The sequence below is a fragment of the Drosophila nasuta genome, chromosome 2R, assembly GCF_023558535.2.
Source record: "Drosophila nasuta strain 15112-1781.00 chromosome 2R, ASM2355853v1, whole genome shotgun sequence".
NCBI lineage: Eukaryota > Metazoa > Arthropoda > Insecta > Diptera > Drosophilidae > Drosophila > Drosophila nasuta.
The window spans coordinates 28,609,453-28,627,720 of record NC_083456.1 but is presented as its reverse complement, the minus strand read 5'-3'; the positions used below and the strand labels follow the sequence as shown (position 1 = coordinate 28,627,720).

Below are 18,268 nucleotides of genomic sequence, written 5' to 3'. Positions count from 1 at the left end.
CTGTGTGGATCAAGGCGATACTTACTACCCGTTCGATAAACTCAACAGTTGAACTATGCTAAGTGGAGTTGCCAACTTAATTAAGGCTTTGGCGCATCAGCTGATGCTTTGATTTGTGACAATCAGATGTTTATTTTTTTTTTTTTTTGCAACTTTAATTTAGACAACTACCTCACAATTTATATACCTTTTATACATTCTGGATGTGAAGCCTAATAATCAGCTGAATTCAGACTTCTAAATAAGAATGTGATTAAGTACACACATGTACATTTCATGCGTAACATATACGCACATTTTCATGTTAAAGTCTTTGGCACAATTTCAGAAAGCTTCATTCGAGAATTTACCCTCGGCGTGATAAGTTTAGTTGACGAATTTTTCTAATTTCGAGAACAAACAAATTTTTGTTGGCAATGGAAATAAAGGTTTTAGTTTGCTTGCCTCTGCTGCTGATATTGATAATCTTCAGTCAACCTAGCCAGTCGCAGCAGTTTCTTGACAACGTCCTGGGATTTATTCATGATGCCAAGGAAATAGTTACGGGAGTGCGTTTTAATATTGATCAACTGGATGAGGATACTGGTGGATTTAATAGTGCGAAATTCCATGAAAATCAAATAAAAATCATAAAACAATTCAAGGAAGTCAGCACAAAAATTGATCTGATTGAAAAGAAACATGTAACATTTCCTAAGGATTCACTTTATGAGCAAATATCTGATAATAACAGCGAACTGGATAAAATAAACAAATTGGTCCACGACATAGGAGAAGTTTCTAAAAATTTTACTAAATTTGCGAATACGGCAAACTCTGAGAATGTAACTTTAATTATTTCGTTTGCTGATGAGATAGCTCCTAAAAGTATCAACACATTTCAAAGAAATGATTTTTATTGGAAACTTTTCGGTGAACCTTTTGCCAGCAAAGAAATTCTAATCCAACTACGAGAGAAATACGAGATGCCATGGGAAAAAGTTTGTCAAAGTCTTCAGTCACCTCAACAAATTGTCTACTCCTTGTATAAGGACATCGCTTTAACGGAATTGAAGGCATATATACTGATGGAGTACACTCTCTTAATTGGACGGGTTTCTGGACAAGGCAACTTCACAACGGAAACTAAAAAGGTTCGTGACAACTATAATAGCATCCGCGAAGAGGCCCTTGACACACTAAAAACTACAATGGAAAAAGCTGATCGTGTTGTCTGGCGCTGCGATCCGGAAAAGCATGTTCATAAAGTTACCTACGATGAGGTGACTAGACTTCTTCAAGGATTCATTGAGAACGAAATAGATTTAAGCAACGATGAGTCCTGCGGCAAAACATGTCCCGATTATCGGAACACAACGACAAAAGGTTGCTTCGATCAAAGTTTTGTTCTCAACAGCCTAAATGCGAGGGTCAAATTCATGACTGTCAGTTTGTCGACTCGGACTTATCTGTATGTCAATCACCAACGAGCAGCAATCGTCGCTATGAGTACATTCAAAATAGTGACGGACAAAAATTTGGAGAGCACGAAATGTGTTGGCAAGACATTAATAAAGTGAAGAGCTGGCATAGATGTGTATTCCGGGAGTGCAGCTACTGCTTTTGTCTATGCGATGAGCAAAGCATTAAGTCTGATCGTTACTTTAATCTTCGGAATACACAAGCGAATTTTTTATCAGACAAAGTTGTGACTGGAGTGCGATTTGTGAAGAAGAATCGTGTATTTCATATTCAAATACAGCAGGGACAACTTTTGCCCCGAGGTGCCATCAACGAATCAACTTTAGAGTGGGTTCCTATCGATGATTACAAAATCACTGATCCCGATGTTACTGAGGGAGTCGACTATCACGCAATGAGCTACGAAAATCGGCGCATAAATCTGGGCAATACTCTGGGTGATAATATACACAAACATGGCAGAGGAGTTGTAGTGACCGGGGTGGGATTCGATGTTGGGAGAGGACAACTGGCACTAAATGTAATGTTTAGTGACATTGATTTTGTGGAAGGCCGAGTAAAAGGAGATAATGAAGAAAACAGTCCAATACGCGTGCGGTTGAGTATATACCACATTTGGAATATTGGTTTTAACAACAGTAAACTGAATATCGATAATCTTGATTTACCAACACGATCAACAAATAGTTCACAGCCATTATCGAAGGATACACAATATGTAGAATTTGTCAACACTGGATTGGAAAAGGATGCGGGTCAAACAACCATTCCGTTTATCGACATTCAGGATGTGGTGTCATATCCGCCAGTTCCATTGGCTGGCCTTGGCATCTACTATAAAAGTAGTCCAGGATATGGTGGTTTTATCGCTCCCAAAATCATTAGCTATAACTACGCAGTTCACGTTCGGAAGCCTACAGCGCAACCCTAGGATCGTGTAGAACATTTTCATTTCTCTTTTTGTAACTATGTTTGATATTTCAACTTGTTTAATAACGAAAACCACAAAATTAATATGTTTTAATTAAATTAAACTTTGCTATAATGGTTATATTTCTTTCTTTATGATATATTCCACTTACTAATGAGCATTATTTTGCAAAAGTTGCTTATAATAAAATTGAATCTGTACTCGAATTCGGTTATATTGGCATTTGTTTGCATTATTATTATTTTTTTTTTAGCAGCACAAAATCAATTGATAAGAATGAGCAGCGGATATTTTATAGTTGAGTACATACAACACGGCTTTCTTATATGTTTTCCCTTAAATATTATAACACTCTAGTTTGGCTGATAATATTATTTTGTAAGGCGATTTCTGTATTCCAAATTGATAAGCAGAATTTTAAATTGTTTTTGTTTTTGAGTAAATTATTTTTATTAAAAAAACATGGCTTAACATGAGTGTTGCTTATGTACTGCGTTTTTCAGTGTACAATACGTATAAATCTAATCTCTCGATGAACCAGATGTGTTTTACATTTGTTTTGAGGAAACAAGCTCAGAACCGAAAATGCAGACTGTTTTTCCAAAATAAATTTTTGGCTCAAGTAAATAAATATCTATTTACTATGATGTTTTCCACTAAATTTATATACCTTGTTTACATTCTGAATGTGAAACCTAATAATCAGCTGAATTCAGACTTCTAAATAAGAATGTGATTAAGTATATACACATGTACATTTCATGCGTAACATATACGCACATTTTCATGTTAAAGTCTTTAACACAATTTCAGAAAGCTTCATTCGAGAATTTACCCTCGGCGTGATAAGTTTAGTTGACGAATTTTTCTGATTACGAGAACAAACAAATTTTTGTCGGCAATGGAAATAAAGGTTTCAGTTTGCTTGCCTCTCCTGATGATATTGATAATCTTCAGTCAACCTAGCCAGTCGCAGCAGTTTCTTGACAACGTCCTGGGATTTATTCGTGATGCCAAGGAAATAGTTACGGGAGTACGTTTTAAAATTGATCAACTTGAGCAGGATACTGTTGAATTTGATAGTGCAAAATTCCATGAAAATCAAATCAAAGTGATACAACAATTCAAGGAAGTCAGCACAAGAATTGATCTGATTGAAAAGAATCATGTAACAATTCCTAAGGATTCGCTTTATGAGCATATATCCGATAATAACAGCGAACTGGATAAAATAAACAAATTGGTCCACGACATAGGGGAAGTTTCTAAAGAATTTTTTAAATTTGCGAATACGGCAAACTCTGAGAATGAAACTTTAATTATTTCATTTGCTGATGAGATAGCTCCTAAAGGTATCAACACATTTCAAAGAAATGATTTTTACTGGAAACTTTTCGGTGAACCTTTTGCCAGCAAGGAAATTCTAAGCCAACTACGAGAGAAATACGAGATGTCGTTGGAAAAAGTTTGTCATAGTCTTCAGTCACCTCAACAAATTGTCTACTCCTTGTATAAGGACATCGCTTTAACGGAACTAAAGGCATACATACTGATCGAGTACACTCTCTTAATTGGACGGGTTTCTGGACAAGGCAACTTCACAACGGAAACTAATAAGGTTCGTGACAACTATAAAAGCATTCGCGAAGAGGCCCTTGACACACTAAAAACTACAATGGAAAATGCTGATCGTGTTGTCTGGCGTTGCGATCCGGAAAAGCATGTTCCTAAAGTTACCTACGATGAGGTGACAAGACTTCTTCAGGGATTTGTTGAGAACGAGATAGATATAAGCAACGATGAGTCCTGCTATAAAACATGTCCCGATTATCGGAACACAACGACAAAAGGTTGCTTCGGTCAAGAGTTTTGTTCTCAGCAGTCTAAATGTGCCGGTCAAATTCATGACTGCCAGTTTGTCGACTCGGACTTATCTGTATGTCGATCACCAACAAGCAGCAATCGTCGCTATGAGTATATTCAAAATAGTGACGGACAGAAGTTTGGAGAGCACGAAATGTGTTGGCAAGGCGTTAATAAAGTGGAGAGCTGGCATAGATGGGTATTCTGGGAGTGCAGCTACTGCTTTTGTCTATGCGATGAGCAAAGTATAAAGTCTGATCGTTACTTTAATCTTCGGAAAACACGAGCAAATTTCTATTCAGACAAGGTTGTGACTGGAGTGCGATTTGTGAAGAAGAATCGTGTATTTCATATTCAAATACAGCAGGGACAACTTTTGCCCCGAGGTGCCATCAACGAATCAACTTTAGAGTGGGTTCCTATCGATGATTACAAAATCACTGATCCCGATGTTACTGAGGGAGTCGACTATCACGTAATGAGCTACGAAAACCGGGGAATCGATCTGGATGAAGTAATTAAATATGACAATATGTTTATTGTAACCGGTGTGGGTTTCAATGCATATGATAATCGTCTTGGATTGGATGTATTGGTTAGTGGATATAATTTCGAGCAGGGTACAATACATATAATGTATACGGACACCGTTAGAAGCAATGGTGTAGATAACAAAGAACTGCATATAAACAATCTGGATATACCAACACGATCAAAAGAAAACTCACAGCCACTGTCAAAGACTAAACAATATCTAAAATTTGTCAACACTGGATTGGAAGCGGATGCGGGTCAAACAACAATTCCATTTATTGACATTCAGGATGTGGTGTCAAATCCGCCAGTTCCATTGGCTGGTCTTGGCATCTACTATAAAAGTAGTCCAGGTTACGGAGGCTTTGTGGCTCCCAAACTCATTAGCTATGACTACGCAGCTCACGTTCGATCGTAACCCCAAGATGCTTCTGAATTTATTGGTTTCTATTTTTATAACTTTACTTAAGATTCTTGCACAATTTTGAACAATTCAGTATATTATATTCCTTATCTTTTCCTTATTTTTTTGTTAAAAAACCAGGGAGACTAGGATTTTCTAATAAAAATTATACTGGAATTGAACTTATCGGTGACAGTTAGTTTTATTGGGTTTTGTGTGGAGTAATTGCAAATGTGATGGTAAATGTAGAATTTTAATTGAATAGCGAATATAAATTATAAAAGAGTATCTTGTTTTGTACATGATTATTCACAATTAAATTAGCGTTATCTTTTCTATTAATCCGTTTTTGGAATTCTCAACGCAGCTATCTTGAAATTTGGGACCTAGTTGAAAGCTCACATTTATGGAGCTAAGTTCCACTTTTTTTTGAGTCGACAATTTGTTGACGTATGTTATCAATGAATCATACAGAATATATATGTTTATAAGTAAACAAACTACTGCTGATTATTTTTCATTTTAATGTGCTCAAATCCGAAAAGTTCTTACCAATATGGAAGCTGCTTCTGCTTAATCTAATAAATTATATTTAGATGAAGCTTTCCACATAATTTATATACTTTTGTGCTCAATGCTAGTTTATAATGATCACACAATTTCAGTATTTGTATCCGATACGCCTAAGGGTATAATGGTGTTATATTATTTGGCAGAATATATTAGTTCTAATGAATCATAAAAGTACATTTAATTTGATGTAAACAAGCAAAACATTACTTCTGAAATTATATACCTTGATACTCTATACATAAATTTAGTTTTTTTGAGTGTGAATGTGTATGTTTGTATACGTCATATGTATGTTAAACGTATGGCTGGTTTTATAACAGCATATTTTTTAGAATATGTTATTTCATTCACGAAATTACTCTCAGCGCGATAAGTTCAGTTGACGAATTTTGTTGATTACGAGAATAATATAAACAGTTTCTTACAATGCAAATTAAATATTCACATTCGTTGCCATCGCTGCTGATATTAATAATCTTCAGTGAGTCTACTGAATCATCATGGTTCCTTAACGAAAAGAAAGGAGCTCTGGCATTTATTAATGATGCCAAGGAAATAGTTACGGGAGTTCGTTTTAATATTGAACAACTGGATGAGGATACTGGTGAATTTGATAGTGCAAAATTCCATGAAAATCAAATCAAAGTGATACAACAATTCAATGAAGTCAGCACAAGAATTGATCTGATTGAAAAGAATCATGTAACAACTCCTAAGGATTCGCTTTATGAGGAAATATCCGATAATAACAGCGAACTGGATAAAATACACAAATTGGTGCACGACATAGTGGAAGTTTCTAAAGAATTTACTAAATTTGCGAATACTGCAAACTCTGAGAATGAAATTCTTATTATTTCGTTTGCTGATGAGATAGCTCCTAAAAGTATCAACACATTTCAAAGAAATGATTTTTATTGGAAACTTTTCGGTGAACCTTTTGCCAGCAAAGAAATTCTAATCCAACTACGAGAGAAAAACGAGATGTCGTTGGAAAAAGTTTGTCAAAGTCTTCAGTCACCTCAACAACTTGTCTACTCTTTGTATAAGGACATCGCTCTAACGGAATTGAAGGCATATATATTGATGGAGTACACTCTCTTAATTGGACGGGTTTCTGGACAAGGCAACTTCACAACGGAAACTAATAAGGTTCGTGTCAACTATAAAAGCATCCGCGAAGGGGCCCTTGACACACTAAAAACTACAATGGAAAAAGCTGATCGTGTTGCCTGGCGCTGCGATCCGGAAAAGCATGTTCATAAGGTTACCTACGATGAGGTGACAAGACTTCTTCAAGGATTCATTGAGAACGAAATAGATTTAAGCAACGATGAGTCCTGTGGTGAAACATGTCCCGATTATCGGAACACGACAACAATAGGTTGTTTCGATCAAAAGTTTTGTTCTCAACAGCCTAAATGCGAGGGTCGAATTCATGACTGTCAGTTTGTCGACTCGGACTTATCTGTATGTCAATCACCAACGAGCAGCTATCGTCGCTATGAGTACATTCAAAATAGTGACGGACAAAAGTTCGGAGAGCACGAAATGTGTTGGCGTGACGTCAACAACGTTGAGAGCTGGAGTAGATGGTTGTTCTGGCGTTGCAGCTACTGTTTTTGTCTTTGTGATGAGCCGAGTCCGATATCTGATCGATACTTCAGTCTACGGAAAACCAGATCGGATGTGAGGGCGAACAAGGTTGTGACTGGAGTGCGATTTGTGAAGAAGAATCGTGTATTCCATATACAGATACAGCAGGGACAACTTTTGCCCCGAGGTGCCATCAACGAATCTACTTTAGAATGGGTTCCTGTCGATGACTACAAAATCAATGATGCCAATATAACCGAGGGTGTTGACTACTACGCAATGAGTTACGAAAACCGTCGCATAAATCTGGACGAAACAATATTTGAGCATGACAGGATTTTTATTGTAACCGGCGTGCGATTCCATGTATTTAAAAATTACCTGGGACTGAAAGTATATTTCAGTCGACATAATTTTGTAGACGGAAAAGTAAGAGGATATAAAGAAGAAGATGAGAAATACATAGATTTAACTATGATGTACGAGTATAATCCGGGTTTTCAGAGTGAAGAACTAAATATAGATAATCTGGACTTGCCAACAAGCTCAAAAGAAAACTCTCAGCCACTGTCAAAGAATAAACAATATCTTAAATTTGTCAACACTGGATTGGAAGCGGATGCGGGTCAAACAACAATTCCGTTTATTGACATTCAGGATGTGGTGTCAAATCCGCCAGTTCCATTGGCTGGTCTTGGCATCTACTATAAAAGTAGTCCTGGTTCCGGAGGTTTTGTGGCTCCCAAAGTTATTAGTTTTGACTACGCAGCTTACGTTTAAATGCTTTTGAGCTTTTTAATTTGCAATTTTAAAATATAACGTGTTGAAAATTATATCTTGTATAAATACAGAAAAATCCAATATTTACAAATTTTAATTAAAATAAATTTGGTGCATTTATTATCGCTCTTTCTTGTTGGTAAAGCAGTCAATATTAATGAGATAGTTTAATAAAAGCTGATATTGATGATGTCGCTGGAAGAAATTTATGTATTGTTTCAAGAATGTATAACATATATATATATATATATATATAATGCAGAGAATGGAGAAGTACGAGCGCGCCACACTCATTTCATTTACGAACTCAATTACGTCGCCAGGAACCAGTAAATTCAGTTCAACTTTAATAAATGAGTTTTATTCGACATTTTTCGGACTGGATTCTCAATATATCAGCAAAGACATGTTAACCCAAGTAGTACAAATGTATGAGAGGCTCCCGCAAAAAAGCTGCCTCATTCAATTGACGCCACAACAATATGTCTACTTCTTATATAAAAACATCGCACTAACCGAACTGAAGGCATACATCCTGATCGAGTATTCACTGATGATTCGATGGGTATCTGGTCAACGTGATTTAATCGATGAATGGAAAACAATTCGCCTCAACTATGGACAGCGGGCAGAACAAAGTTTAAGTCAACTGCGGAATTTGAGCCAACAATCCGATCGTCTTCTATGGCGGTGTGATCCTGCCAAGCACATACTTAACGTCACTTATGACGAGGTGACACGACCTCTCCAAGGATATGTCGAGAACGAAGTGGATCTTAGCAAACAGGGATCCTGTTTTAAAACTTGCCCCTATTATCAGAATACAACTTCAATGGGTTGCTTCGATCAAAAGTTTTGTTCTCAACAGCCTCAATGTCGGGGTCGCATTTACAACTGTCAATTAATAGAATCGGACTTGACGGTATGCCAATCACCAAAGAAGAGTTCACGTCGCTATGAATACATTCAAAATGAAAATGGACAACGATTTGGGAAGCAGAAAAGTTGTTCGCGTGACACCAACAATGTGGAGAGCTGGAGAAGATGGTTATTCTGGATATGCAGCTACTGCTTCTGTCTATGCGACGACCATCAAAATTCTGATCGTTACTTCAATCTTCGGGAAACTGTATCCGATGTGACGGCGAACAAAGTGGTGACTGGAGTGCGCTTTGTGAAGAAGAATCGTGTATTCCATTTGCAGATACAGCAAGGACAGCTCTTACCCCGAGGTGCAATCAATCAATCCACTGTGGAGTGGAAGCCCGTCGATGGCTACAAAATCGATGATACAAATATTAAGGAAGGAGTTGACTATCATTCAATGAACTACAAGAGTCGGGGCTTAAATCTGGATGAAATAACATATACTAATGACAAAGCATTTGTGGTAACCGGTGTCCGTTTCCAAGCAACGAAGGGACGACTCAATCTAATAGTTTTGTTCAGTAATTTTGATTTCGTTAAGGGTCTGCTAATTGAGCCGGAGTCAACTCGAAAATACCAATCTAATAGCAATATCGAAGGCAGAGAAGAACTACATTTAAGAAATCTGGATGTTCCAACGTTGTCTATTGACAGTTCGCAACCCTTATCAAAGGATGGACAATATCTGGAGTTTGGCAACACAGGAATGGAACAGGATGCGGCACAAACAACAATTCCATTTATTGATATTCAGGATGTCGTCTCCAATCAGCCAGTGCCCTTAGCTGGAATCGGCATATACTATAAAGGTAGTCTGGGATACGGTGGCTTCGTGGCTCCCAAAATCATCAGCTACGATATTTCCCCACATCTCCCGCCGGTGACAATGCTTTGAAAAACTTTTGAATATGAGAATGTCCATTAATATAATATAATATATCAATATCAATTAATATATAATATTTCTAATCTTATACAATTTAAATAAAGTTTATATTATATTATCTTGAATAAAACTGATAATATCATTTATATATATACATATATATCTTTTATATTCCTTCCTTTATTAATTTTTCTCTGTTCCAAGATTTCAGCGAAAAGAAAAATAAAACATGTTGCAATTGAATACAATTTGTATGTTTACTTTGTTTTATTTTATAATAGTAGAAGCACATAAAGAGAAAGAAACGGGTAATCGACTTTATAGTCCAATGTTTTTATGTTAAGTGGCATGACGTTAGGTCATATGTATGTGTAAAGGATGTTCGTTTCACGAGCTTTCAGAAAATCTCTCTTATGTTTAAACTCTCTGACTCGCTTTTAACTCAGGTATATGATGTAGCTATATCTATGCCCGTATGCTTTCTACTTATGCGTATTACTTAGATGTGAAAGACTATAGAAGCCAGAGAAATAAAACTTCAAGTTTCAATCAGAATACCATTGTTATACTATCATATTACAATTCGAAGTTTGAATATCAATTTCAGTTCTTTTGAATTTTTAAATCCTACATTTACCTATTACACACTTTTGGCATTTAAGGCTATCCTAAATCTTCATCCATCTTGCTGCTGAGTTGCTATAAATCAAGAAGAGCAACGACGAACCTAGCACGAGGATAGACTGCGGAAGGCTCATAACCAACCCACTCAAAGTTCAATTGCTTATCGAGTAGAGTGATAGGTTTAATTTCCATAGAAGTCTAGGCGGAGGGAGCAATCAAATTAAATTCGCTGGAATAAATATTTTTAAATCTTTGATGTCAATTCCGAAGAAATTATTATATGAGTAGTAAACAAAGTGGTATCTTTACATATGTAAGTATTATCTGGTCCATATAACAAACAAGCAAAAAGCTACTGTCGGGTGTGCTCGATTGTGAGATACCCGCTAGCCAAAATATGAAAACATTACGATATTATTGTGAAAATATATAGCAAGTCAAAATAAACAAATAATACTAAAATATACTAATCTCTATATTTATGTTATAAATTGATAGACTATTTTGTTACATTGCATAGTTTACAAAAATACAATACCCTATATAATACTCTATGGTAGGTACCGGGTATAAAAAAAGTTCCTTGCTAGCAGCTGCAAGAGCAAAGACGCAACATTCATCACATTTCTTCGCTCGTCACTTGTGAACAGACGTATTATTGTCCATCTCTTGTGAAAATGCGGCTGCTTAATTTCTTTGTTGTTTTACGGATATTAATATTCTTAACTGTTAATGTGAACACATCATCAGCGTTTTTTACGGAAATTTTTGCTGTTGTGGAAATAATAGATTGTGTTTATGAGGCGTGTGAAAAAGCGCTACCCCCAATTAGAGAATTGGTTGCTGATGAAAGAGATATTGCCGTAGAAACAAGTACCATGGACGACATGGAGACAGTCATGGAGACCCTCGACTCAATTTCCAACGAGATTCAATTAATTCGGAGCAGCCAGAATCAGCCCATGATATCCACTGAATCGTTCAATCGTTTTATTAGCAAAAATGTACCAACTATGATTAGAACTGTTCAAGTTCTAGAGGATATCACAAATCGGATAATTGCCCGATATGATCAGATGATGACCTACAAAAATCGCATGATGGAAATAACATCACTTGTTTCATTTGCCGAATGGACAGCTCTGCCAAATGCTGATTCCATACAGCATTTAATGGATCGCCTGCACTTGACAATGTTCGGTCACACTTCCAGCGCGATCCATCGTAAGACACCTCAAGAAACTCTACTATACCAGATGATGAGCAACTATGAGGAGGCTTTAGATGAGAGGTTCCGCACACTGCAGTCGCCACAACAATTTGTCGGATCACTGTACACGGACATCGCCACAACCGAATTAAAAGGATATTCGCTGATGGAGTTCTCACTGCTGATTCTACGCGTCACTGGACATGGCAACTTTACTGAGGAAACGAACATAATGCGTGAAAACTTTAAGAGGCGCACCGAATATTCATTAAGCTTCTTAAGGAGTGTGATGGAGCAATCCGATCTTCGCATCTGGCGTAGTGATCCTCCCAATCATATTAGTGGAATTACTTACGAAGAGGTTACACGGCTTCTTCAAGGTTACATTGAAAATGAAGACGGGTTGAATGCAGACAGGAGGTGCAGGTATAGTTGTGAGACATATCAGGACACCACAGTCTCCGGCTGCATCAGCAGTGCAATATGTGACACCGCACCTCAATGCTCAGGTCGCGTTTATAACTGCCAATTTGTCGAAAAGTCCATGGGAATTTGCCAGTCGCCGAGGTACAGCTCTCGTCGTTATGAGTACATTCAATACGATAGTGCAAGAGTATTGGGAACAATGAAATATTGCGGGCGTGGCACATCTAGAGCGGAAAGCTGGTATCGTTGGATCTTCTGGCAGTGCAGCTACTGCTTCTGCTTGTGTGATGAGCAGGGCTCAAAGTCTGACCGATACTTCAATCTTCGTGAAACTGTATCTGATGTAAAGGCCAACAAAGTGGTGACTGGAGTGCGATTTGCGAAAAGGAATCGCATTATTCACTTGCAGATACAGGAGGGTCAACTTTTGCCCCAAGGAGCCATCAATGAGTCAACTGTGGAGTGGAAGCCTGTAGATGACTACCTCATCTCTTCTTACAATGTTAGAGAGGGCAGGGACTTTCATTCCATGAGTTTCGATAACCGTGGCATCAATCTGGCTGAGGTAATGAAAACGGATGACAAATCATTTGTGGTAACTGGCGTGCGTTTGCGCTTGGACGTCAATGGGCGTCTCAATCTCGAACTGCAATTCACTAAATATGATTTTAAAACTGGAAAACTAATGGAAAACGTTTGGCAAGCCAGTGAGTCATTACCAAACGTACAACTGAATCTCGATAACAAAGATATACCAACCAAATCAGGTCAATTGTCTAAGCAATTATCAAAGGATTATAATTATTTAGAATTTGTAAATACGGGAATGGACCAAGATGCAGCGCAAACGACAATTCCGTTTATTGACATACAAGATGTCGTCTCTAAGGATCCAGTTCCATTAGCTGGCATCGGCATCTACTACAAAGCAGTTCCGGGATATGGCGGTTTCATTGCACCTAAAATCATTCAATATGACTTTACATCTCACACTCCAGTGCAAGTATCGCTGAACTAAAATCCATTTAACAACTATATTTTATATACTTTTATTCAAATAAATAATCATATAATAATCAAGAAATAATAAAATTAAACAAAATGAATCATTTTAACATTTGATTATATTCTCTATTAGTTTATTTGTTATATAGGCGAAGAAACGGAAAATGTATTACGCCTAATGACTTTTATTTAGAACTATTTGATCTTTGGTTTCCTTCTAATAAAATATTAACGAAGCTGCGCCACGAGTATGAAATTCCTTTGGTCTACTTTTGTTATAGTCCTCAGTCACCTCAACAAATTGTCTTTTCGATTTATAAGCACATCGGTCTAACTGAACTAAAAGCTTATATCCTGATCGAGTACTCACTGTTGCTGGGGAGAATTGATGGTCAACGAGATTTGATGGAAGAAACAAATAAGGTTCGTGCTAAATATAAGAATATGATTGAGAACTCTCTTAGTCTTCTTGAAGAGACTATGCAAAAAGCTGATCGTGATATGTGGCGTTGTAATTCCGAAGAGTTTGATGACAATGTTACCTACGATGAGGTGACAAGACTTCTCCAAGTGATGGGACCTGTAGTAAATCTTGCTCCGATTATCAGAACACAACTACAAAAGGTTGCTTCAAACAAAAGTTTTGTTCTCAGCAGCCTAAATGCGAGAGTCGTATTTATGACTGTCAGTTAGTCGACTCGGACTTATCTGTATGTCAATCGCCGGAGAGGAGCAATCGTCGCTATGAATTTATTGAATATGAACAAGACTATAATGTTTTGAAGCTTGGGGAATATACAGATTGTTTTCGAGGCTTCAATTATGTGAAGAGCAGGAATAGATGGATTTTAACGAAATGCAGCTATGTACTGCATTTGTCTGTGTGATAAGCCGATCGTTACTTTAGTCTTCTTTACACCTTATCGGATATCAAGGCGAACAAAGTGGTGACTGGAGCGCGATTTGTGAAGAAGAATCGCATTTTCCATTTGCAGATACAGCAAGGACAACTGTTGCCTCGAGGAGCCATCAACGAATCAACTGTGGAATGGGTTGCCATCGAAGATTACAAAATAACTGCTGCCAATGTTCACACAATGAGTTACCAGGAACGCGGTATAGATCTGGATGATGTATTAAATATAGATGAAAAAACATCTGTAGTGACTGGCTTGCGTTTCCGTGTGTTGGAAGGCCGATTGAATCTCGCAGTGTTGTTTAGTCCCCTTGATTTTGAAAGAGGGAAACTATAAGCCACCCCATAACGAAAGTAGACAGAAATTAAATCTCGATAATCTGGATCTACCAACACGTTTAGTGTATATGGATATGATACCACCAACGTCACAGAAAAATCAATATTTAGAGTTCGTGAACTCAGGAATAAAACAAGATGCGGCACAGACAACAATTCCGTTTATTGACATTCAGGATGTGGTATCAAATCCACCAGTTCCATTGGCTGGAATTGGCATCTACTACAGAAGTTTGCCGGGATATGGCGGCTTTGTGGCTCCCAAAATCATCACCTATGACATTTCTCAACACGTTCGGATGCCAACTTGGTAACTCCTGAAGTTGTATATTTTATTCGATTACAATAAATTTAATAATCTTCATGTAACTTTTTTTGCACATATGAATTTGTTTACAATGATCTTGCTTTAATCGAGATTTTCAAATAAAATTACCTAATAAATAAATTGTAGCTACATCACATTTTTCTTGGAGCTTGATATACAATAATAATTGCCGGCTGCTTTCAGTTGCATTGAGGCAATAAATCCATGTGTTTAGGTATGTGTATGCAAGTCTACTTTATTTTCATTAGGAACTAAAGGCATATATACTGTTCTGGTATACTCTCTTAATTGAGCGGGTTTCTAGAGGCAGTTTTACAACGGAAACTAATTAGGTTCGTGTCAACTATAAAAGCATCAGCGAAAAGGCTCTCGACACACTAAAAACTACAATGGAAAAAGCTGATCGTGTTTTCTGGCGCTGCGATCCGGAAAAGCATGTTCCTAAAGTTACCTACGATGAGGTGACAAGACTTCTTCAGGGATTTGTTGAGAATGAGATAGATATAAGCAACGATGAGTCCTGCTATAAAACATGTCCCGATTATCGGAACACAACGACAAAAGGTTGCTTCGATCAAAAGTTTTGTTCTCAACAGTCTAAATGCGCGGGTCGAATTCATGACTGTCAGTTTGTCGACTCGGACTTATCTGTATGTCAATCACCAACGAGCAGCAATCGTCGCTATGAGTATATTCAAAATAGTGACGGACAGAAGTTTGGAGAGCACGAAATGTGTTGGCAAGGCGTTAATAAAGTGGAGAGCTGGCATAGATGGGTATTCTGGGAGTGCAGCTACTGCTTTTGTCTATGCGATGAGCAAAGTATAAAGTCTGATCGTTACTTTAATCTTCGGAAAACACAAGCGAATTTGTTTGCAGACAAGGTTGTGACTGGAGTGCGATTTGTGAAGAAGAATCATGTATTTCAAATTCAAATACAGCAGGGACAACTTTTGCCCCGAGGTGCCATCAACGAATCAACTTTGGAGTGGGTTCCAGTCGATAATTACCAAATCTCTGATGTTACTGAGGGAGTCGACTATCACGTATTGAGCTACGAAAATCGGCGAATCGATCTGGATGAAGTAATAAGTAAATATAACAAAAAATTTATTGTAACCGGTGTGCGTTTCATTGCATATGATAATCGTCTTGGATTGGACGTATTGTTTAGTCGATATGATTTCGAGAAGGGCACAATGCTTTCATCTATGGAAACCTTTAGTAATGGTGTAGATAACAAAGAACTGCATATAAATAATCTGGATATACCAACACGATCAAGAGAAAACTCACAGCCACTGTCAAAGACTAAACAATATCTTAAGTTTGTCAACACTGGATTGGAAGCGGATGCGGGTCAAAGAACAATTCCATTTATTGACATTCAGGATGTGGTGTCAAATCCGCCGGAGGTTTTGTGGCTCCCAAACTCATCAGCTTTGACTACGCAGCTTTCGTTCGATCGTAACCCCAAGATGCTTCTGAACTTATTGGTTTCTATTTTTATAACTCTACTTGAAATTCTTGCACAATTTCGAACAATTCAATATATTATATTCCTATAGGATTTTATAATAAAAATTATATTAGAATTGAAAGTGTCGGTGGCAGTCAGTTTTATTGGGTTTCGTGTGGAGTAATTGCAAATGTGATGGTAAATGTAGAATTGTAATTGAATCAGCTTTGACTACGCAGCTTTCGTTCGATCGTAACCCCAAGATGCTTCTGAACTTATTGGTTTCTATTTTTATAACTCTACTTGAAATTCTTGCACAATTTCGAACAATTCAATATATTATATTCCTATAGGATTTTATAATAAAAATTATATTAGAATTGAAAGTGTCGGTGGCAGTCAGTTTTATTGGGTTTCGTGTGGAGTAATTGCAAATGTGATGGTAAATGTAGAATTGTAATTGAATAGCGGATATAAATTATAAAAAAGTTTCTTGTTATGTACTTGTTCAGGGACGGATCTAAAACCATTAACTCTACTAGCTTCGCAGTCGTGAGCGAATCTGGCACCGTTGCAACTAATGTTGCATCAGGATTGCTCAGTGCTTACTTTTCAATTTTCTCCGCCGAAGCTGTAGCTGTCCTAAAATCCAACATGATTTCGAGCTTAAGGGAAAATTCATAATTTGCAGCGATAGTCTTTCTTAATTAATTAAAAACACGTACAACCATAACAGCCTGATATGCCTTTGCATTGAACACGCTTCAAAAATAAAACTTTTTTGGGTCCCAGGGCACATGGGCATAAAAGGCAACGAGCTGGCAGATGCAGCGGCTAAGCTTGCAGGACAATCTCCTTGCCTAATAGTCATCCCTGGTGTCCGAGACGACATAAGGCGCAACATTAAGGTTATTCTAAAAAGGAAGGAAATGACACATTGGGACAACTATGACCACAGGTTTAAACAATACGAAGTGTGTTCAAAAAGTAAGGTGACTTTGTATTTTCAACAAAAATTATTAATTTATTTATCAATATTTATGTTGTCCCCTGCAAAGTAATCCCCCTTAGATACAATACACTTATGCCGACGGTTTTTCCAATCCTCAAAGCACTTCCCATAGGCACTTTTCGGAATAGCCTTGAGCTCTTTCAGTCTTCATCTCTTCAATCGTTGCAAATCTCCGTCCTTTCATAGGTCTCTTTAGTTTTGGGAACAAGAAAAAGTCACATGGGGCCAGTTATGACCCTTTTGAGTAAATCTGGTTCGTCGTTGACGTCATTCAACAGCTCTTGAGCGATGCTCATGCGACGGTTCTTTTGGTCAAAATTCAGCAATTTCGGAACAAACTTCGCTGACACATGACTCATGCCCAAAACGTTTGAAAAAATTTCATGGCATGAGCCAAGTGATATACCGACATCTTTAGCCACTTCTCCGATAGTGATTCGATGATTTTCATCAGTTGTTGACGTGCTTGTTATTGGCATCTTCCCGGCCATCTTGGAAGAGTTTGTACCACTTGTAAATATTCAGAACAGTTTCACCGTATGCCACTGTCAACATTTCAAGTGTTTTGGAGCACTTAATTTTATTTTTTTCACAAAATTTGATGCAAATCCTTTGATCCATATTTTTCGATAACAAAAAAGCGCCGAGCACGCAAAACAACATGTAAACTTTACGCCTCTCACAACCAAATAAAAAAGGAGATTCAATTGAAACTTGGTACAGTTGTTAAAGAAGAGTGTACCAACATAACAAAACAAAGAAATCGATAATCGAAAATATGTTGCCCGCGAAATTTGAAAAGTCACCTTTCTTTTTGAACACACCTCGTATAACCCAAACATGGAACTCGTCCGTTATCCTTCATCATGGCCCAGAAGACAGTGCAATGTTATCACCCGGCTCAAAGCTGGTCACACTGCCTTAACCCACGAGCACCTACTAAAAGGAAAATCTAAGCCCAGGTGCCCCAAATGCGGGGAAGAATTATCAATGCA

General features: G+C 37.5%; 3 protein-coding genes across 3 annotated transcripts in view; 2 read left to right on the top strand and 1 right to left on the bottom strand.

Moving 5' to 3' along the window:
- LOC132784085 (uridine phosphorylase 1) overlaps window positions 1-18,268 on the bottom strand; it is a 61,977-nt gene that overhangs the window by 34,478 nt on the left and 9,231 nt on the right. The gene's annotated exons all lie outside the window — the stretch shown is intronic.
- LOC132787692 (uncharacterized) lies at window positions 6,975-8,141 on the top strand. Its single transcript, XM_060794945.1, has one exon. It carries the CDS (start codon window positions 6,975-6,977, stop codon window positions 8,139-8,141), a length of 1,167 nt encoding a protein of 388 aa, XP_060650928.1.
- LOC132787686 (uncharacterized) lies at window positions 11,219-13,232 on the top strand. Its single transcript, XM_060794927.1, has one exon. The coding sequence runs from the start codon at window positions 11,256-11,258 to the stop codon at window positions 13,230-13,232; it is 1,977 nt and encodes a 658-aa protein (XP_060650910.1). The 5' UTR covers window positions 11,219-11,255.